At 38.2% G+C, this 23,114-nt stretch overlaps 1 protein-coding gene across 1 annotated transcript in view; it reads right to left on the bottom strand.

Annotated features, from left to right (window-relative positions):
• The window catches only part of ANK3 (ankyrin 3), a 366,065-nt gene that overhangs the window by 50,081 nt on the left and 292,870 nt on the right, over window positions 1-23,114 (bottom strand). The window contains 8 exon segments of the mRNA XM_017855490.1: window positions 2,028-2,109; window positions 3,632-3,658; window positions 4,095-4,217; window positions 4,971-5,096; window positions 6,069-6,297; window positions 6,628-6,724; window positions 8,011-8,218; window positions 9,470-9,681. Of these exon segments, the coding sequence (XP_017710979.1) occupies window positions 2,028-2,109; window positions 3,632-3,658; window positions 4,095-4,217; window positions 4,971-5,096; window positions 6,069-6,297; window positions 6,628-6,724; window positions 8,011-8,218; window positions 9,470-9,681 (1,104 nt within the window).

Genomic DNA, 23,114 nt, shown 5'->3' with positions numbered 1-23,114 from the left:
TTTGTAACTATCAGACATTGACAAAGCATCTATCCTTTACCACCGAAGGCTGGCTCTATCAGGCAAAGAAGTCTTTTGAACCATGTCTATGGTTTTATACTTTGCAAGGAATGCCCAACCTACCAATCAGTTACACATTTTATGTTTTAAAGACATATGTTTTGGGATCCCTTTATAACAGGGAATTTCTGGATGTCAGGCACTGAACTAATCCAGAATCTTTTTCCTGGGGGGGAAGAGGTTGGAAAGGCAGCGTGGTGAGGGAAAAGTGGCATTCACTTGGAGTTCCCATAACACCAGTTTTGAGACTTAGTTTTCTTTTAGTCACTTCCTATTCCTATTCATTCCCTTGTTTACCACGCTTATGTACCCTTTCATAAAACAGAAGAGTTCCCTCCTCTTCTAGCAAAAGTCCAGGAACACAAGCTGCATACACCTTAGCTGGATCTAATCAGTAACACTATGATAAGTGGGAAACATTCAATTGACTTGGCCTTAGTGACCAGAATCAGATGGAAACTCACCTGCCTGAAGGGGCCTCCGACCTAAAGCAGCTGGTCCATTGAGCCTGTCCAAAGCTTAACAATGTTGCCTACGGGGTCTCAACCAATTACCCACTGAGGATCTCCAGGGAAAATAGTATTCCAAAGAAAACCTCCTCAATGTATTCCAGTTCTACTGGAAACCATCTAGCTACACACACACACACACACACACACACACACACCCACCCACCCGTCTTTTGCTCTGTAGCATAATATGAGTTAATTTCAGCCCCTATGTTTCTGGGAGGATTTAGACATTTCTGCTAGAGGAGAACTGAGATCTGAGGAAACATTCTTGAATGTGGTAGGTTTCTTTCATTTCTCTTATATTCTCCACTTTGTATTTGAATATGAAAACTTCTCTAATAGTCAAGGGGCTAGGCTCCAGAAGATGATGCTAAGACCATCTCAACTAAGTAGTGCAGTAGTGTCCTGCCGCAGATCTTATATGCTACACTGTTGGCCCACAAAAACAGGACTCCAGAAAAGGTGGGAAAAGCCAAAGTTGTGACTCTTACTGGCAAATTTCCAAACCTCCTTGAACTTAAGAAACTGTGTCAATGGGAAACAGCCAGGAATTATTCACTAATTAAAAAATAATTTTTGTATAATTTCCTCTCATTTAGAATGAGGAGAATGGTTAAAGTGGCACCAATATGTCAGTCAAATACAGTGCTGTGCTCAGTACTCTTAGTTCCCTGCTGGTGGAGGGTGTTGTCTTGAGGGCTGCAGAGATCACCAGAGGTGATGATTACAAGGATGAGGGAAGTAAAGGGAAGAGGAGGCAGAGAGAGAGAGACAGAATATATAAACAGATATGACTGAATGAATCTATATCTTAATAAGTGCATGCCAGCTAACAATGAACGAAAACAATCATTGAGAAAAGAAAAGGGTCTAACCGGTGTAGTGAAGACCAGCCTTAGAACCGATATTTTAATAAAGGACAGGAGGAGAGGAAGTGAGAGTGAGGGAGGGAGGAAAGAAGAAACCTGTAAAGAAGTGCTACCTCAAGAAGGCAAGGAAATGTGATTCTTGCAAAGTAGGAAGAAAAAGCATCGGGACTAGGGCATGCCAACCTATCTATACTGAGAAAAATGAGATGACAAAGTAACTTTATCATTTTCTACCATTCCAAATATATGAGTAATTTTCTTCATCTGAGCATAGATCTAAAGTAACTTTCATATTTATCTCCTAGCATAGGTAAAGTAAAATCAAGGTTTTAAAGAAAAGTAATAGATATTTCTACTTTAAAATAGTTAATGGCTTTAAAACTGTTTGGAAGTATGAGCTAGGGGTGTGTTTACCTCACATCCTCAACTAGGTACAAAATACTACCTAGGTTGTATGATAGGGTTTTCCTGCAGGCAATTTTTCTTTTGCCATTGACTTTCCAAATGATAAAATTTGGTCTGTATAGAAAAAATGTCTCTTCTTATGAAAATCCACATAGATTAGTAAATGTGTTAGAAAACTCACTCATTCCAGGCTCAGTCAAGTAGCTGTAGCGCTTACGTAAAGCTAAGGATGCGAAGCTCTGTCGTCTATCTGTTTTCTCAATCTGAAAAGGAAAAAAAAAAAAAAAAAAAAAAAACCTTTTTTCCAACTTCCCTGTGACATCTTCACAGTTTTAAAACATTTTGTAGGATGGCATGTTGATAAGTTGTTTATTTTCCTTCTTAGGAAATGTTGATTTCCTACTGGGATTTTATAGCCCCACCCCCCCGTGTCTTAACCAAAATCATCATTTGGCAAATTTAAGAGCACCAACAACAGCAGACTACAGGGAAGTACAAGTAAAAGACAAGCATTACAGAGACTTCTGATGCTGAGCAGTAAATTTTCCTGGATCTGTTCATATCGAAAGCACATATATCACAAAGTACACTCACTCTATGTGAGTACATTCAAGGGAGAAAGGCACACAAAGTTTATTATTCCAATTACTGCTGGGGTTTCTGTATGTTAATAGGCATAAAGTATAGATGAGGAGATTGAAAACAGATGAATGGTTTTGTTAGAAGTATATTTTTTTTGGGGGGTGGGGCGCGGTGCGGGGTAGGGACGGAGTCTTGCTCTTGTCACCCAGTGGCCAGATCTCGGCTCACTGTAACCTCCGCCTCCTGGGGTCAAGCAATTCTGCCTCAGCCTCCTGAGTAGATGGGATTACAGGCACGCAGCACCACGTCCAGCTAATTTTTGTATTTTTAGTAGAGACGGGGTTTCGCCATGTTGGCTAGGCTGGTGTCGAACTCCCTGATCCCCCCACCCCACCCCCGCCTCGGTCTCCCAAAGTGCTAGGATTATAGGCGCGAGCCACCGCGCGCCTGGCCAGAGGTACTATTACTGTGTCCTAAGGCTACTTGATTCTGTTTATTACTATTGAGTGGGATTTAAAAATCTAATTATCATATAACTTAGAGAAACATTAGGAGGCAACTTGGTTGAACTATATTCTTAAAAAAAGGTCAAGATAAATTTCTTTAGTGAGAATATCAAAGATTTATCAATAGCTAGTAAGCAAATATTTTATATCACATACAACATAAGTTATTTGTACAATAAAATTGCACATATTAAACGTGATCTTGATTTAAATGTTATAACATGCTGGATAGTAGGATATAGTTGATAGTAAAATAGGCACATGAAACTTTTACAAAATGTCTATTTGGCAGGTCCGAAAGTAGTGTGTTATCTCAATTGACTGTTCACAGTCAGTCATAGATAGAACTTCCTGGTCCTACTCTTTCCCCCTTTCTCACTATTGCACTTGACTTGTCTAAAAAAAATTTTAATGTTTATTTATACATGCCAATCTATCACATTTAAAAATGTTTAAAGAACTTTAGTTTCTAAATCATTAGCTGTATTATAATTTTGTTGAGTATATTTAAATACTCTTAAGTACGTGTGGAAGAAGAGTGAACCATTTAAGAAAAATAGATACCCTTTTACCTACTTAAGACCTGCAAAAATATAATTTATATGTTTCCCACACTTTAGCCCTCTGCAACTTCTGTCATACAGATTCAATTTCTATTCTACTTCTGATAGAATAAAAGCAGAAGTGTTTATATTACCTCATCATCTTGATCTGACTCTGTCTCCTTTTGGTTCCAAGATGCATTGCAGAGACAAGGAATATTATAATGGACAGCAGGGAAAAGAATATCAGGATATGAAAAGGACTGAGTAGGGAGCACAAATGCAAGCTGATTTAGAAAGCAAAGCAAATAAAAAAAAGCCAACAAAACATATCAAGAACTGTACATCCATGGCAAATTAACACATGACATTATTTGAAAGCATAAAAATCTATGCGCTACCAGCAGAAGCAAAAGCGATAAACAGAGAAGACTCCATCATACAAACTGTAAGAATTTGACACCACATTAACAAGACTTAGGCAATCTACACGAGGAGATTAATACAACTTCAGTTTTAAGAGCTTTATTCATGTTACAAAGCATTCCTTAATTGCATACCAAAGGCCCACTTCTTCAAGACCAGGGAAAGATGATTTAAAGCAGTACTAAAAGATACCTTTTTATGTGCTGGCAGAGTGATATTTAAGTTGCAAACCGCTGTCTGAGGCAGTCCTTTTGTTGTCTTTGGTTCTTTCAGAAAAGACAGACGACCACAGGGCTCTTGGCTGGTGTCTCTAATCTAGAAGAATTTTGGTAGTTGATGGTTATAGATTGAGATTTATCTGAGGATTTTTAACTGTACAAGAGTTAAATATGTTTGTTTTAACAAGCCCTATGAGAAGCAGGAAAGGTAAAGGGAAAAGATGATTACAATTATGAAGCAACTGGGGCGGTCACATCTGAACTCAACAAGAGTTCGATGCCCGATTCCTAAACGCAGGATTGTTGTGTCTGTGTTGTGATCTAATCCTGACAATTCATAATATAATCTGAGTTATGTGCATTTTCCTTCTAAGTTTTTTTTTTTCCTGAAAGCTCCAGCTTTTGCAACAGTAACAGCAAATAATAATGATAAAACAATTTTCCTATCTCCTTTTATTCTTGGAGAAAGAAGATCCCTCTAGAATATCCCTGGACTCTACCAGAAATGAAAATGAAACTTGAATACTGAATTTGCATTTCATCCATTATTTGATTACTGAATATTAACCAGAAAGAATACATTGTGTTACTCTAGATCATTTGGTTTTACAAATGTTTGCTTAAACATAAATGTTGTTGAACTCTTTGAAAATAAAGATCCTTTTACGAGTTATAAAGCTTTACTGGTTTGAAAGTATACTCTGGTAGAACCAGAACAAAAATCTGACCTTATGAGTTCAGATTTGATGGGATATTACAAATTAAATAAATCATTAAAACCTTTTATTTTTATTCTCTGAGAGTATTTTTTTCCCCATAATTCACAGATTCTCTGTTAAAGACGATTTACCTTGATGGAAAACGGCAGTCTATTTTCTTTGAAAGCATAAAAGTTAAAAACAAGTTGCTGTCCTCCTTTGGTAAGTGGGGCCAAATTTCCATAACAATCAACATAAATAGGTTTTCCTTCCAGAACCTTTTAGAGTAAAAGAAATAAATGATTTAATGTTAATCTGAGTTTGAAATATTTTGAGATTTTTATGTCACATAACATGAAAAGACTGACATGATACTATGTCACATTTGTCTCTGTTAGGCAGTTACTTCTGTGGTGCTATTTGCAATAAACATAATGTTGTGTGCTTACAATTCACCAATTGTAATTGGAATCCATAGCATGGACACATACAGAACAGAATTATACATTTATTTTATTCTGGCAACTTTAAAATATTTAATAATATGCCTGACATCAATCACTTATTTGTATAGATTTTGAAAGCTATCTCTTTTTTTTTTTTTGGACTGTTAGATCCTTACATGTTCACTGGGTTTGAAAAAGGAAAATCATAGTAATGTGTATAAACAGTGATTCTGGAAAGTAGGTAACTCAAGTGGCCACAAGAAAATGGAGACCATAACTTAAATTCATTAGTACTATGTTTTAACCAGTTAAGACAGCACCGAAGACACTTAAAATAATTTGAGTATTGGCCGGGCGTGGTGACTCATGTAATGCCAGTGCTTTGGGAGGCCAAGGCAGGTGGATCACGAGGTCAGGAGTTTGAGACCAGCCTGGCTAACACGGCAAAACCTCATTTCTACTAAAAATACACAAAATTAGCTGGGTATGGTGGCAGGCACCTGTAATCCCAGCTACCTGGGAGGCTGAGGCAGGAGAATTGTTTGAACCCAGGAGGCGGAGGTTGCAGTAAGCTAAAACTGCGCCACTGCACTCCAGCCTGGGCAATAGAGCAAGGCTCTGTCTCAAAAAAAAAAAAAAAAAAAAAAGATTAAAAAAATTTGAGTATTAATTTATATCACATTTTTTAAAGTAAAAGTAAAATCGATAATGCACTTGGTATTTTATAGTAAGTACTATTAAGGCCACAAAATAAAACCCCATATCTCATATAATGAAATGAACTTGTTTTTATGAACAAGGTACCTCAATATCTTTGCTTCTTGCAACTTCCTCAAAATTCTCTTGTTGCTCTAAAGTTTTGTCCACTTTGTCATCTGTCATGCAGAAACATCGCAAGGAAGATTCTACAGGATCATTCATTTTGGCAAAAACAACAAACTTGGCCATATATGGAACACATATCAATTCTCTGTACAGTTGCGTGGCTAACCCCACAGTTTCTAAAACTTGATGGCAGTCTGCAAGCCAAAATCTGAGCAAAACGAAAAACAGAAGTATGAAAATGTGGCCATTTAAAAGCCAAATCTTAAAAAGACTCACAATTTAAAAAATCAGAATATATAAAGGAACTAACCCAAAATGTTATTAACTTGTTCATTTAAATAGCAAAGACGTTTTCTCCATGTATCAAACACAGAAACCCTGTGTTTGTCATTTGAGGATAATTTTGATAAGCAAATACTAAGAATTTTTTTTTTTCTCACAACATTTTTTTTTAAGTATTGAACACAACAATTTTTACTTTCCAAAAGGTAATAACAACTAATTCCTTACTGCTTTTTGGAATCCTTTATTTCCATACCTGGCTGAAACATTGGTTGTAAAAGAGACACAGTCTTTTATAAACGTCAAAGGAGTTGTTCCTGTGATGTCTTCCCACTGAGCAGGCGAAGTGCCCCCTGAGAGAACAACAACAGATATGTTGACTTTATCATGGGAGATGTTCCTCGTAACATTTTCATCATCTCCTGTTCTTCTTTCTGCATAGCCACAAACTGGCAAAACTTCAGCACCTTCAGTTTAATAGTGTGTACTAAAGGTAGTTTTCCTCTCTACTCTCCTTTTATACTTTTACCAGGCTTATTGTGATTTCCTTGTAAGATGTTATTAAATTAGAAAAAATTCCTTGTTTTTTGTCTGGGTACTAATGAATGGCTTAAACTTGGGGCAGCCACAATTTATAAGTGTATTTTATAAATGTGATTTGTAAGTGCAAAGATTTGTTGTTTCAGATGGATAATTAAGTCTCTTTCACTTTTTTTTTTTTTTTTTTTTTGAGACGGAGTCTCGCTCTTGTTGCCAAGACTGGAGTGCAATGGTACGATCTCAGTTCACTGCAACCTCCGCCTCCTGGGTTCAAGTGATTCTCCTGCCTCAGCCTCCCCAGTAGCTGGGATTACAGGCGCCCACCACCACGCCCAGCTAAGTTTTGTACTTTTAGTAGAGACGGGGTTTCATCATGTTGGCCAGGCTGGTCTCAAACTCCTGACCTCAGGTGATCCACCCGCCTTGGCTTCCCGAGGTGCTGGGATTACAGGCGTGAGTCACCACGCCCAGCCTCTTACTCTTTAAAAAGGTAAGAACTACCAAAGTTAAGAAACAGCTCAGTCTGTACATGGCATTCTGTACGATTAATTACCGAGGGTAAAAAGGGGCATCAGCCATTAAAATTACTCTTTGGAGAACAAAAGAAGAACAAAAACAAAGCCTATCTTTAATAATTTTGGAATTGCAGTTAAAAATCAGATTAGAATAGGTGAGAATAACCATGTACTCAACATTTTCCTATTACTAGTGCTCTGTGAGACATGTATTTTTCCCAAAGTCCACCCAATGTCCTTATAGTTTAAAGTATGTTGCCAGGTCCATTACCTCTGTCTAGGTCACCAAGAAATTACTTAGATTGAATCTAGAAATTACCTAGATGTTCCAGTAGATTCAATGATACTTCTACTAATGCTAACCTTAATAGCAGGAAAGATGCTATCGCTAAATTTTAAATGAGTCATGAGACCAGGATCTTACAGAAATGATCCTTGGGAAACCAGGGATGAGGTGATGGACAAGTAAAATGTTTTGTTCTTTTATTTTCTCTTATAATGTTGGTATGGACATTTCAAAGGTTTTATGTCTTTGTATGGAATCTTTGGAATCAATAGGAAGTACAGCAGTGACTTAACCAAACCTGTAATGCTACAGAGAAGACGCAGATTGGGTGTACTGTCCCCTTTGTATCCATTGGATACACCTTCTCCTGAGGGCGGGGGGACTGGAATGGTCATTGTGATTGGTTTATGGAATTTCCTTCTTCTTGGTTCCACAGTGACAATTGGGCTAAATGTTGCTTTGTTTCCAAGGATCTTTTTCACAATTTCATCTGGAACAGGCTGGGCCTAGAGACAGAGAAAGGACTTTAAATGAAAGTGACTTCCTCCCCGCTCCCCCAGTCAGGAAGTTTACTTTTAAGTGAGAAGGGAAAAAACAAAACAGACAACCAAAAAAAACCCCATGTCTTTTTTAACCTTTCTTACTATTTTAGGAAAGCATGAATAAACAAAACCAAACACTAGGACAGGAACTGGTCAGTCTGAGTATTTCCCCAGTAGAACACAGACAGCACTGGCCTGCAGGAAAGAGAGGGGATCCAGTCTCATGGCATACAAATTTCTTAGCCTAGTCCAGATTAAAGGACAATAAATGCTGAGTCCAATATATTTTAAACCTATGCAAGACATTCAGTAAAACCTCATAAAGGCAACTCATATCCACATAAAAACTGAGGCTTTCAGAATTAATAACAAAAAGGCATTCAAAATTTCAAAAGATTTCAATTCTAGTTGACTAAGCCTCTCTTCTACCATTTGGTTTCTTTTCTATTTGGTAAAATAACTTGATATGGGAGGCAGGTGAAGGGAGCTTCATACCCCTGAAATGTAAGGTGGTCTCATTAGGGCTAAGTACTTAATCAAGGTCATTTCAGGACTTCAGTGTGCTTGGCTCAAAACAGACAAACAAACAAAACCCAGTAACTCCATTGGGCAGGGGAGTCCAGCCCCACGAGAATAACAGAACCTTTAAACTATTAATTACGATACTAACAACATCAATTAAGTTACTTTAGTTCATTTTCCTTATTCAGTAAGGAAAAAAAGAACTAAAGTCTAGCTGAAATAAATATAAGAAAAATCTTTTTTCCCAAGATTTCCAGTCAACTTTCCAAACCAAATCAAGTTCCAATTGGTTTGGATAAAACCCAGTATTTATGATTTACTTCAATCAAATGAAAACACTAAAGCTTGCAGGCTTCACTCTAAGTGATTTTTATGATGTGGCGTATCATAAACCACGGCTTGGTATGTTGTTCCACATACTGAGACCAATAACCTATGATTGAAAACATTATTTTTCATCAGAAACCAACTGAGACTTTTAAACAGAACAACCCTAAAATATGTATCTTATTTAACAAGCCAGTAAGCTAACTTTATACTTGGTGCTTTTTATTTGAAATAAGTAAATGATTCCCCAAATTGCCTAATTAGCAGTATCATTAAGGATGAGTTAGAATAACTATTTCCAGAGCAAAACATGCACTCACATGCTCTCTGCACATACTGAGGGAAACAACTTTTTGTGAACATTACCTGGAGGCCCACTCGAATTCTTTTAGTTAGAGCACCCTCTGGGAAAGATGCTTGAACAAGGGGCACTGTGGTGCTGCTCAGAATGCCACCTTCAGGACCAATCTGGTTGCTTTCCTGCTTAATCCGTGAAACCACTGCAAAATACTGGGGGAAATCTTTCGTGATAATCCTGCAGATACGCTTTTTCCCTAACTCTTCTGGGCTATCAAGTTCTGAAAAGACAAATGAAAGAAAATGCCATGAGAATAAGCATATCTACAACATACCTTAAGTCAAAATGATGCTTATTTATTTATTTATTTATTTTGAGACGGAGTTTCACTCTTGTTGCCCAGGCTAGACTGCAATGGCATGATCTTGGCTCACCACAACTTCTGCCTCCCTCGTTCAAGCAATTCTCCTGCCTCAGCCTCCTGAGTAGCTGGGATTACAGGCATGCGCCTCCACGCCCAGCTAATTTTGTATTTTCAGTAGAGACAGGGTTTCTCCATGTTGTCCAGGATGGTCTTGAACTCCCGACCTCCGGTGACCTGCCTGCCTCGACCTCCCAAAGTGCTGGGATTACAGGCGTGAGCCACTGGGCCCGGACGATACATCATTTTAATAGTCAAAATCATTTATACTCCATAGCCTAAACAGTTTTTATGATAAAGAGAAAATAGCAGTGACCATAAAATACTGGGTTTTGCAAAAATATTATAAAACTACTAATATAAGTATTTGTAGAAAATATTTTTACTGAGTGGGAACAAACATTTTCAAGAACTGACATTTTACCGCCTGTGGATAAATTCCCAGTTTTCAAGAACAAGAGTGGGAATTTATAATACTTTGCCCCCAAGCTGCCAAAAGTAGAAATGAGTTAGGAAAAAAAAAAGTGAGGCCTCATAAGAAAGTGAATAAGAGCTTAAGTATGCCTGAAAGCTCCAGAACTTCATTTAAAAACCTCTTTCAAATAGTTTAAAGTTATCCAAATGTTTAGCATCATCATCACCAATTTCTTCGTGCCTACTGATGGCTCTCATGCATGGAACTCAACCTGTCCACACACGGATACATCTTCTTCCCTCCAGTTTACCTCCAAAACTACTTTCCTCCATAGTCCTAACTCTAGGAAGGGTTTACAGTCTACTCACTCCTTCACTCTAATAGTTATGACTCAGCTTCCTTCATACTTTACAAATGGTCACAATCCAAGTCCAGTTGATTCTCTTTTGGACGTGGCTCACCCTCCTGTCACCTGGGTGTTCAGGCCCTGTTTTAGCTTTGCCTAATTGCTAAGACCACCTCCCAACCAACTCACCTCTCTCACTCCTGTCTATCCCCCATAGTGCATCCAGATGTGTGTGTGCATGTGTGTGTGTGTTTCAAAGCCAAATTTTATGCCTACTTCTGGTGGGCTTCATTGGAATAAATTAAAAATTTTTTCGAGACCATCCTGGCTAACACGGTGAAATCCCATCTGTACTAAAAAATACAAAAAATTAGTCGGGCGTGGTGGCAGGCGCCTGTAGTCCCAGCTACTCGGGAGGCTGAGGCAGGAGAATGGCGTGAACCCAGGAGGCGGAGCTTGCAGTGAGCTGAGATCCAGTCACTGCACTCCAGCCTGGGCGGCAGAGCGAGACTCCACCTCCAAAAAAAAAAAAATTTTTTTTTATAGCATAAGTGTTTGAGATTAGCAAGAGTATTTTGAAAAAGTAGGTTTGTGAAGGAGGATTTATCTTATATGATATTAAAATTTACTCAGAAGTACCATAAACAGTTAAACACACACATTATAGAAATATAAGAATTTTACATAGAAATAGAAAAATAGGTTCGGGGACAATCATAGAGATTCAAGAAATAGATTCAAGTTTAAATATGTATACTGTATATATATAAATCCATATATATTTAATTTTATATATGTATTATGTATTTAAGTTATATTTAAATCAAGGTCATATATTTAAGTTTCAAATAAGTGGGAGAAAGATGATTTATTTAAAAGATGGTATCTACAGAATAGGAAATCTATTTGGAAAAACAAAGCTAAATCACATCTTATTGTATATAAATAAAAAATTCCATTTGCTTAGGAGACAACTATTTTTAAAAATTAAAATTTGGCCAGGCGTAGTGGCTCATGCCTGTAATCCCAGCACTTTGGAAGGCCGAGGCAGATCACGACGTCAGGAGTTCAAGACCAGCCTGGTCAAAAAGGGGAAACCCCATCTCTACTAAAAAGTACAAAATTTAGCTGGGTGTGGTGGCGTGCACCTGTAATCCCAGCTACTTGGGGGGCTGAAACAGAAGAATCACTTGAACCCGGGAGGCAAAGGTTGCAGTGAGCTGAGATCATGCCACTCCCTCCATCCTGGGTGATAGAGTGAGACTCCATTTCAAAAAAAAAAAAAAAATTAAAATCTTACCAAAAAATTCAGGAAAATATGGTTCAGCTTTAGTTAAGGGAACTTTCCTATACAAAACTGGAAACCCAGAAGCCTAAAAGCATAATATAAAAGGTAATATATTTGACTACATAAAATGTAAAGATTTCCATGACAAAAGAGTAAACTTGAAAACAAAAGTAGACTGGAAAAATAGCCACACCTGACAAATAAAAGATTAATATGCTCAATACCAAATGTATTAATAACAGGATAGCAGACAAGTCAATAGACAATAGCAAAATATTATAAACAGGCAATTCACAGAAGCTGAAAGATGGTCAATAAAACATATTACAAGTTCAAACTGGATAATTTACATGGAGATGCCAATTATAATGAGACACTATCTCCCTCCACACCCACTTCTTGGATTAGCTAAAATGAAACACTAATAACATCTTGTTATCAGAGAAAAATTAAGGGAAACAAGTGCTTTCATTATTGCAGGTGGGTATGAATGGCAATAATCTTTTAACAGTGTAACTGGGCATCATCTATTCAAATTGAAAATGTACCTACCCTGGACCCAGCAATACCATTTACTGACATTTTTTTTTTTTTTTGAGACAGATCTCACCTTCTCGCCCAGGAGTGCAGTGGGCAGGATCTCGGCTCATTGCAACCTCTGCCTTCCCGGTTCTAGTGATTCTCCTGCCTCAGCCTCCTGAATAGTTGGGATTACAGGCACATGCCACCACACCTGGCTAATTTTTGTATTTTTAGTAGAGACAGGGTTTCACCATGTTGGCCAGGCTTGGTCTCAAAGTCTTGACCTCAGGTGATCCCCCGCCTTGGCCCTACAAAGTGTTGGGACTACAGGCGTGAGCCACAGCACTCAGCAGCATTGCTTATAAAGACTAAAGCCTGAAAGAACTTTCATCTTTATCAATAAGGGAATGGTTACATAATTAACAGTTTACCCATATTCTAGACATTCCTGCGGTTAGTAAACAGAATGATTCCAATTCATTCATTTACCAAGTTTCTACTGAGGGACCACCATGTAGAGCACTGATCTAATCACTGGTGATAGGGTAGAGAGGAAATTAAAGTCACTCTCACATGGAAATTTTATTCTAATAGGGGATAAAGAGGGGTAGGTACATCACTAAACAAATATGAAGAAAACATAAATCAAGGTGAGGGAATAGAATGTGACCAGGGAGGGTGGGGGTGGGAGGAGAGGTTCTCATTTGAACAGGATGATTTGAGATGTGACACTAGAGGGCAGACCTGGAGGGAGGGAGAAAGGGAGGGAGCCAGGCAGACAGTGAATGCCCTGTATAACCTGCAGAAATTGCTGTATACCTGAGCAAGATGCACAGCAATGTGCATGGGATGATCCTTTATAGGGGAAAATGTAATCTGCATTTTGTTTGTTTTTGTTTTTGAGATGGAGTCTCGCTCTGTGGCCAGGCTGGAGTGCAGTGGCACAATCTCGACTCACTGCAACCTCCACCTCCCAGGTTCAAGTGATTCTCCTGCCTCAGCCTCCCGAGTAGCTGGGACTACAGGTGCGCGACACCATGCCCAGCTAATTTTCGTATTTTTAGTAGAGACGGGGTTTCACCATGTTGGCCAGGATGGTCTCGATCTCTGACCTCATGATCCGCCTGCCTTGGACTCCCAAAGTGCTGGGATTACAGGTGCGAGCCACTGCGCTAGGCCATGTTTGTATATTTTCATAAGAAATATATACAAGAAACATTCTAGGCTCTTAGCAATGGTTACCTCAGAGGAACAGGAAATGGAATTGGGGAGGGGAGATACGAGGGTAGGGAACAAGGAGTATTACCCTTGGGTTGATATAGCTGCGCTTGTTTTACCTATTAACAAAATAAAGGAAAAAATTTCCCAAACTTTGGGGGATGGGGGGTTGTTTTTGCTGTTCATTACTCCTGTAGGCCTCTTTTCATACCTCAGATGCATACTGCACGTGTTCCACTGTCCCCTCACTATTAACATTTCTGCCTCCTTTATCAGATAATGTGAGGCTGAGATTATGGCTTATTTCAAATAGAAATTTGTAGAATGACAAAATGAATGATTAGGTAATTGGATCAATACATCTTTTCATTTTATGGATCAACCACTATACTCTGAGATGGGAGGATCAAATTATCAACTAGGAGAGAAACAGGGTTCAACCCAGATTTTAAAAATGAGCCATCAACAGAACTTTTATTATCAAACATTGATTTCCCAAATGGAAGAATGATTATAGAACTATTTTCTTCTTTAATTAACAATGGTAACTATTAGAAAAAAAGGAACTGGAATTTTACTCCTTTTTGCCTCCTCAAGTATGTTCTTCTCCTCTGTAAACCTAAACACTGAAATCCTAGTGTAGGAAAAGAAAAGAAAACAAAGAATTTTGTTTTGTTCTGTTTTGAGACAGAGTCTCTCTCTGTTGGCCAGGATGGAGTGCAGGGGCACCATCTCAGCTCACTGCAACCTCCGCCTCCCAGGCTCAAGCTTCTCCTACCTCAGCCTCCCAAGTAGCTGGGATTACAGGCGTGTGCCACCATACCCGGCTAATTTTTGTATTTTTAGTAGAGACGGGGTTTCACCATGTCGGCCAGGCTGGTCTCAAACTCCTGATCTCAGGCAATCCGCCTGCCTCAGCCTCCCAAAGTGCTGGGATTACAGGCGTGAACCACCGCGCCCAACCAGAATTTTTAAAAAAGAAAGTTTTCCTACAGAAAACAGGAAAGAATCAGTCTGCTTAGGAGTTTTACATTCTGGAGGAGTTTTACCTATTCAATGTAACTGAAAGGAGATAAACGTTTTCCATAGATAACAAATATAGTTCCCTTTCCATGATTTGGCTTACTTAAGAGAGTGGATTCCTCAAGTTCATAACTCAGGTTGCAGCTGAGAAAGTTCTGACTATCTATTTAAATTGCTATACAACGTATCATCATCGGCTAAGCAGATATTTTTTCACTTCAGCCACAAAGATGTCATTATGTTCTCCTTCAAAATGGCTCAGGACTCCTTATGGTGCTAGCAATTTAAGGAGACATGACCATGAAATTACATCCTTCAAATGGGGCAGATTTCCTAATTCTGCTTACAACAAACTGTGTATCCTGTGAGTATGAAATTTACTCGAGATCAGTCTAGACCCACCAGAGGAACTGAGGCATCTTTTGGGGAATGGCAGTATTGTACACTTCTTAGCTATTTTTGTGTGTGAGAGAGTTCTGGGTATATGTGCACACGTTTGTGAGGATTACAAGTAGAAAGAAACAGCTATAACACCCTTGAAAACGATGATAGCACTGAATTGAGAAGAACTGCCACTTTGTGTAATAGAGGTAGGCTGACCACAGCTAAGCTATACCTTGTCACCTTTGATTGCCACTTTGTGTATTAGAGGCAAGCTGACCACACTTAAGCTATACTCTATCACCTTTGATAAGGCATTAAAGCCACCCCAAATATAAAGTGAACATGTACATTTCAGATGCAGCAGACAAGTTGTAAGTGGAAACGCTCAGATTTCTAACTATATAAACAGAGAAGCTCCCAGGAGAAGCTGATCAGTACCCTCCACATTCAACTTCTGACACATTTTAGAATTTCCCAGCAGCTCGGGGACCCTCTGTCTTGTGTCCATTTTTTTCAAAGCTTTTAGCAATTCTTTTGACACCATTAAATTCTTTGACACCATTAAAATTTGACACCATTAAAACGGACCTTCAATGTACATTTTAACAGTATTTTGAAGATAAGCCCCAAATGTGGGAATTTCAGGCACTGCTGTAGGCAAGGGGGACATTTAGCATCTCCATGTACTATTCCTTAAATAGAATCACATACACTGCCTTCTTCAACACTCAGACTTCCAGGTGTCTACATGATGAAATGGAGAAACAGTATTCTATTTTTTTTTTTTTTTGAGACAGGGTCTTACTCACTCTGTTGCTTAGGATAGAGTACCGTGGCGTGATCTCTGCACACTACAATTTCCACCTCCCGGGTTTAAGCAGTTCTTATGTCTCAGCCTCCCAAGTAGCTGGGATTACAGCCGTGTGCTACCATTCCCAGCTAATTTTTGTATTTTTAGTAGAGATGGGGTTTCACAATGTTGGCCAAGCTGGTATTGAACTCCTGAGCTCAAGTGATGTGCCCGCCTTGGCTTCCCAAAGTGCTGGAATTACAGGCATGAGCCACCACGCCCAGCCCTCTCTGGTTTCTTATAACCAGGTTTCATCCTGCTTGTGTGCTTAAAATATTTATAAGTTTTTTTTCCCTGAGAATAAAGGCCAAGAAAACTACGAAAATATACAAAAAGTATTACTTAAATATTGTTTTGTAAAGAAAGGCAAAATCTCTTAAAGGGCTGCAGTTGACGGCTAGGCTATGAAATTCTAGGATATTGCATAAGTTAAAAAAATAAATGACGTACATAGTAGGTAAGCGTGAGAAGGCAAGAGGAGGAGGTAAAGCTGTCAGTAATGTCACTACATAATCCTTAGGATCTGAAAATTACATGACCATTAATAGGATTAGCATTAATAAATATTATATGTAAATAAAACACTAGATAACATTTTAATGTGTTAATACATTCAACTTAAACACATTTTCCCCCTGTTTCTTGCTTTTAAAAAAGGAAGGTGAAATACAAAACAAAATATCCTTAGCTCAGTGCTGGAAAATAGAGAACTAAATCCCCAGACAGCTGGAAGGAGGCTCCAAGGGGGAAGGAGGCAAGGGCCCTCCACACTCAGCTAACTCTCACACCCTGACTGTGGCCGCATTGCTTGGCATCATTAGTACCTTCCCCTAAGGCTTCTGAGTCTAATAAAATTATTAGTGTGTTTTAAAAATTAGGTGTTCTTTTCATAAAAAGTGAAGTAGCCATAGTTAAACTATATTAAACTAAATGATGTTTGATATTGAGACCCGGCACACAGCAGGTGCTAAAAGAGCGTCCACTGAAGAAATCAACTAGGAATCAATAAGACTCAGACACTCTTCATATCAAACAACTGTATAGTTCTTTAAGTCTTGCTATAAAATATACGTAGTTGTAGAGACTGGTGATTGTTCTTTTAATTTATTATTTTATTTTATTAAGTATGAGGTTTCACTTTGTCACTCTGGCTGGAATGCAGTGGTATGATCATAGCTCACTCCAGCCTTGAACTCCTGGGCTCAAGCAATCCTCCCACTTCAGTCTCCTGAGTAGCTGACGCTACAGATGTACATCACCATGCCCTGCTAATTTCTAAACTTCTTTTGTAGAGACTGGCCCTTGCTATATTGCCCAGGCTGGTCTTGAACTCCCGGCCTCAAGCAATCCTCTGCCTCAACCTCTCAAAGTATTTGGATTACAGGTGGGAGCCACCGTGCCGGGCCTAGTTTTATTTTTATTTAAAAAAAAAAAATGCATGTGAAAAGTGGTTCTAATCTTCCTACTTTTTAATCCACAGTGAAATCTATTATGTCCATGTGTTTATAACTCAAATTACTGTTTACTTAATGAACATTTACACAAATGAGTTTAACTTTCATGAGAATATAAAACTCCTTCTGGAAGTTTTGTATTACATATTTTAAAAGTATATCAGAGGCCAGTCGCAGTGGCTCATGCCTGTAATCCCAGCATTTTGGGAGGCCGGGATGGGTGGATCACCTGAGATCAGGAGTTCAAGACCAGACCATGTGGGCAACATGGTGAAACCCTGTCTCTACTAAAAATACAAAAATTAGCCAGGTGTGTCGGCGGGTGCCTGTAATCCCAGCTATCGCGGGGCTGAGGCAGGAGAATCACTAGAACTTGGGAGGTGGAGGTCACAGTGAGCCAAGATCACGCCATTGCACTCCAGCCTGGGCGACAGAGCGGGACTCCGCCTCAAAAATAAATAAAGAAATAAAATAAGATAAAAGTGTATCAGAGAAGTCAGATTTCCAGACAAATAGTAATAAAGCCTGATAATGTAAAAATGAACAGTGCCAATATTCTTTCTGGGACTGAACTTATATGTGTTTAGATTTTAAAAACGGCCCTTACTAATTAGGTCAAAGAAGCAGCAATATATTACCAAGAATCTTTTGTTTTGTCTCATCCTATACATCACAGAAAAAAGCTCAACAAAATAATCTGCGGCACAAATGCAATGCCTCTATCACATTCACATCTGCAGAGTTCCTAGCTTCTAATGCGATGTTCTCCAACCTGGCCAGTTGATAAGAAACAACCGTACTACATGTTAGTACCACAGATTGCTGGCCTCCTGATTAGGCAGACACAGGGTGAAACCTGCAAATCTGTTTTCACACTCTGTCCAAGTGACTTTTGACACATTTTAAAAGTAATGTCTTGGTAGACTCTCATCCTGTACTTTGTCTTAAAATTCAGAACTCAAATTGTTAAAACATGACAACAGGACCCTATAAAAAATAAGAATGGTTTAATATGAGAAGAGAAGCTTATTGGCAAAATATTCATTACTTTTATGTGGTTTTGTTTTTTAAAAGGATATTCTAAGTAACTCCATAGCTACCGAATTAAGGGAGAAAATGGCATAAGTTGCTGTAAGGTAAACAATAGAACATAAACGTAAGAGCTTCTTACCGTTCAGGGTGATTCATAATGCCATAGACTATGAAAAGACCCTGAAATTCCTCTCTCCTCTATCTTTTTAAAATACTTACTAACATACAAAAAGAGGATTAAAGGGAAAAGAGAAGTGAGTTCTGAAACAGGCAGTTTTGGCCAGGAGGAAGATTGAACTTTACACTTACTGAAGGTCTATTTTGTGTCAGGCCAATTATCATTTGGCCCACGCAGCATTTTGGTAAAATAGGTGTCTGAAGTTCAGAGAGGTTAAGTGACTTGCCCAGATGGATTTAGCTCATCGGTTTTAGAGCTTAGAACCTAGGTCTAGGAAAGGGGCATTGGGAAGAGATGAAGTCACACAGACATGGACTTCAACCACTCTTTAACACAGTGTCTTTGCAGACTGCCTGACGCATGAGTGGTGGTTGATAAATGGATGACTAATGAATAGATTTGCAAGTGCCTTGGTGGAAAAGGTGACCTGACTTTTCATTGATCCATCTAAGCAGCGGGCCTGATTACAGAGCCACTAATGTTCTATAGCCTTCTTGCCCCATAGATAAATGATACATTTCTTAAGCACCTTGTAACTCAGTTTATTTATAAAAGGTGGGACAGCATTCTCTGTGACTGAGGTTTTGTTACAAACAATTAAGAATCATAAAATGCTTTGTAAATATAAATGGTTATGGAGACCATAATACAATGAAGCATAAATAACATGACTGAAATCATGTTCTGACTAAATGGGTTACTCTAATGCTTTCAAATGACCATCTTGATTAGTTTTTGCCTCATTCAAAATTAGATTTCAAAGGCTATTTGTGACCTGGTCAGGTTGGGGTGTGAATAGTCCATGGAAGGAATACAAATGGCCTCAAGGTTTCCCAAAGGATGATTTCTGTATCAAGGTTAATTTCTAGTCAGGTGCATGCTTTGCTCAGTTCCTCTAAGAATGGGGTGTTTGATATTGAGAGGTGAAAAAATAAAGGATTTTTAGAATGTTAGATTTCAAAAAGCAAGTTATAGCATCTGTGGAAAGTCACTGTAGACAGGTGCACAGGGTTGAAATCTAGCTCTGCAGTCAGTGCACCTGGACCTTAGGCACGGTCCAGAACTTCTCTGAGCCATATGTTCCTCATCTATGTGATTAGGATGAGAAGTTTCCCCTGGGATGGATATGAAAATAAATGATAGAAAACCACCCAGCACAATTCTGTTCATATAATAACTTAGAAAAGGTATATATTCTTTTCAAGATCACATAGCTTTTGAGAGCAGCCAGAGAGCCAATCTGTAGCAGATCTAAGGGAATACACAATTTAGATTTTTAAAATAATTCTCTACAAAGTATAAATCTGAATTGCTATCATTTCCATTTCATTCCATTAAAAAAATCACCAATTACTGAAAATTGAATATCAAATAAGCTGGGAGAAATGAAGAAAATAAAAAGAGAAATCTATAATATTCAACTCTAGTTGTAGAATAGGTAGACAACATAGCATTTGTAATATATTCACTGAACTAGTTTAGAAAACTACAGGCATTTATCCCTTTGGAATTAAAGTTCAGCTCCATCAAAATATGCAACTTTCATAATAAGCTCACCTAAGATATTACAGGGAAAAATCCTCAAATGATATAACTTGACCCTTCTTCCTTGAAGTAAACATCATAGAGATCTTTTCAATTTTTTAAAAAATGTTTATTTTAAAATAATTATAAATTCATGGGGCATGGCAAAGATAATACGAAAGGCTCCATGCACCTTTTATAATTTTAGTGTTGAATTCATATTCTTATTCAATTCTGTCATCTGCTTTATATCTATTTGGGTCAGCATTATTTCACATCTTTATTCAGGGTAGAGACCCTCTTTGTTGTTTAGATTTGCATAGTGTAATAAGTGCTGATGATGCAGAATGTCTGGAAACAATGATATACCTGCTTGTTTTTCCCTCCAGTTTTAGCAGTCTATTAATATAATTTCTGACAATCATATATTTTAAAGCTATTTTTAGAAGATTAATTTTAATCATTATGTGCTTATATTACGTTAAAAATCAGGGAGAAATGTGACTATTTTTTGAACACTACCTTCAGTGTTGACGTTTAAGATTACTTGGTGCTCTGTGTGTAGAATGACTGTAACCTACCCCAGAGCCTTCCCCAGGCCCCAGACTTCCTCTCCCCATTTGGTGTAGCCTCTCCTCTTCCAGAAAGTTTTGCTCTCTGTATCCAGTATGGGTCACTGGATTATTGAGAAAAAGTGTCACCAACGGGGGGCATATGCCTGACACAAGTCATTATTTCTCATTCATTCAACAGACTATGATGAAGTGACAACTCTGTATCAAGAGTTGTTATATGCATTGGACATAATGGCTGTCAACAAGTCAGAGCTGGTCTCTGCCCTCTTGGACTTTTGCAGTGCACCAAAGAAGATATCAAAGCTCAAAGTTGCAGTTATGGTGCTGTGGGTGTATTTACCAGTTTGATCCGAGTCTGGGGTTTAGGGAGGGCTTCCTGGAAGAAGAGAAGTAGGGGATGTCTGGCCACGTTGGGATAATCTTCTAAGGTTTTCTTTCATGACTCAGATTAAGAGACTTACATTTGCTTACTTTTCCAGTTGTGCAAATAAAAGCATGGTTTCAGGCAATTAGTCCCCATATGTCACTTTTTCCACCCCATTGTTTAAGCCATTACTGTTACATCTAAGGGGAAAATCAATTAACATGATTCTATCTTCAAAATCCAGGATCATAAATGATGTCTTAAACACTATGAATCAATGACCTCGCATGAGCAGCAAATACAGAACACACTAAACTCTAAAAGCTTAGACCTGCAGTTTCTGGCACATTGGTCTCTCTGTTCACATCAACACTAAAGGTAGCAGAGGCTCATGTCCAACCTCTTGGACCTGCTTCACTGCCCTCAGAGGGCTAAAAGCTCTACTGTGCCTGATATGGGGGGTGGGGGGCAGGATGGCTGATGTCATTATTTTGATCCACTAATGTTTCATAAAGACAGGTAATTTCTGGCAAATCCATATATACAAATGCATTAAAAACTTGCCCTTATTAATGCTCATTTGCTTTGGTCTAATTTTCATTTCTAAACTAGAATTTTTACTTCTATACTAGTTTGGGGGACTGCTCTGGTACAGTTTCCTTTCCTTTACAACATGATGGGCATCATTCAATTGATTTAAAATGTCAGTTTATGGCAATAGGCTGAAAGTCAGTATTTTGCTATGGTTTTTTTTGTTTGTTTGTTTGTTTTTTGCACCCCAGCCACAATCCTGATTTGGTTAAATTCCATTTTTAGTCTCTCCTTTGGAATTTTTCAAAACTGTTACTAGCCAGCAGAGGGTGCTGTGCACAACATAAAGCTACATATTTCACTTACCAGTGCTCAACTGCTACTACAATGACTTGACATTTTAAGATTACTATTGGTCTCATAGCAAAAACAATTAAATTATATAGAAATGAACCCAAGTGGCAACTTCTGAGAAGTCTGTTTCTGAGATATTGTTTATGTAGTCAGATAGTAAATTTACAAAATTTATTTTCTGTTACTTAGCAAGTATCAATTTCCCTTTCCTGTTTCTGTTTACAAGAAAATAGTGTAATTATTCAATCTAAAATGTATTATCTTAAAAACTTCATTTGCTCTCATTGGAAAGTTCAGCAATGACAAGAAAATATGCCCCTAGCATTGTAAAATTGTATGGGGGAACTTCAGCAACATTTTGTTCCAAGATAGTGATTGGGATTTTTAAATAATGGCATAATTCATACATACTCAAAGCCTTCTGTGTAATACTTAGGTAGCAACAATTTTTATGTTAAAACAAAATAGATATGTAAAACAAAGCATACACACCGTTCAGACAGGCACTGTCCAGTAAAAATATAATGTAAACTGGGTATATAATTTTAAATTTCCTATAGCCACACTAAAAAATAAAAATAAATAGGTGAAATTAATTTTTTATTTCTTTTTTAGAGATGAAGTCTATGTTGCCCAGGCTGAGTTCCTGAAATCTTGGCCTCAAGCAATCCTCCCACCTCAGCCTCCTGAGTCACTAGGATTATAGGCACGTTTTATTTAGATTAATATACCCAAAATATTACCATTTCAATGTGTAACCAATGTAAAAATTAAAAATGAGATATGTATTTGGAGAAAGGTACTCATCTTCATGTATCTGGTGTATTTTACATTTGCAGCATATTTCCATTTGTACTAGCTTTATTTCAAGTGCTCTGTTGCTCCATGGAGCTAATGGCTACTGTATGGAATAGGGCAGGACTACAACATTTCTGGAGCTTTTGATTTGTAAATTAAGGACCTCTACAGGAGGAAGGACTTCTACCAGAAAATGCTCCCAGATCCAAGGTAACTGTAAACTACAAAACACCCTTTGGGGTCTGACTTTGGAGGTGTAATTTTGAACATGTTTAATTCAACTTTGTGAGTTTAATTAAAGTAAAGTTTTCATTAAACTTAAAAAGTGAATTCAGGGCCGGGCGCGGTGGCTCAAGCCTGTAATCCCAGCACTTTGGGAGGCCGAGACGGGCGGATCACGAGGTCAGGAGATCGAGACCATCCTGGCTAACACGGT

This window comes from Rhinopithecus bieti, unplaced genomic scaffold (assembly GCF_001698545.2).
Source record: "Rhinopithecus bieti isolate Rb0 unplaced genomic scaffold, ASM169854v2 scaffold_39703, whole genome shotgun sequence".
NCBI classification, from domain to species: Eukaryota; Metazoa; Chordata; class Mammalia; order Primates; family Cercopithecidae; genus Rhinopithecus; species Rhinopithecus bieti.
The sequence above is the reverse complement of the archived record's forward strand: the minus strand, read 5'-3'. Positions and strand labels throughout refer to the sequence as shown.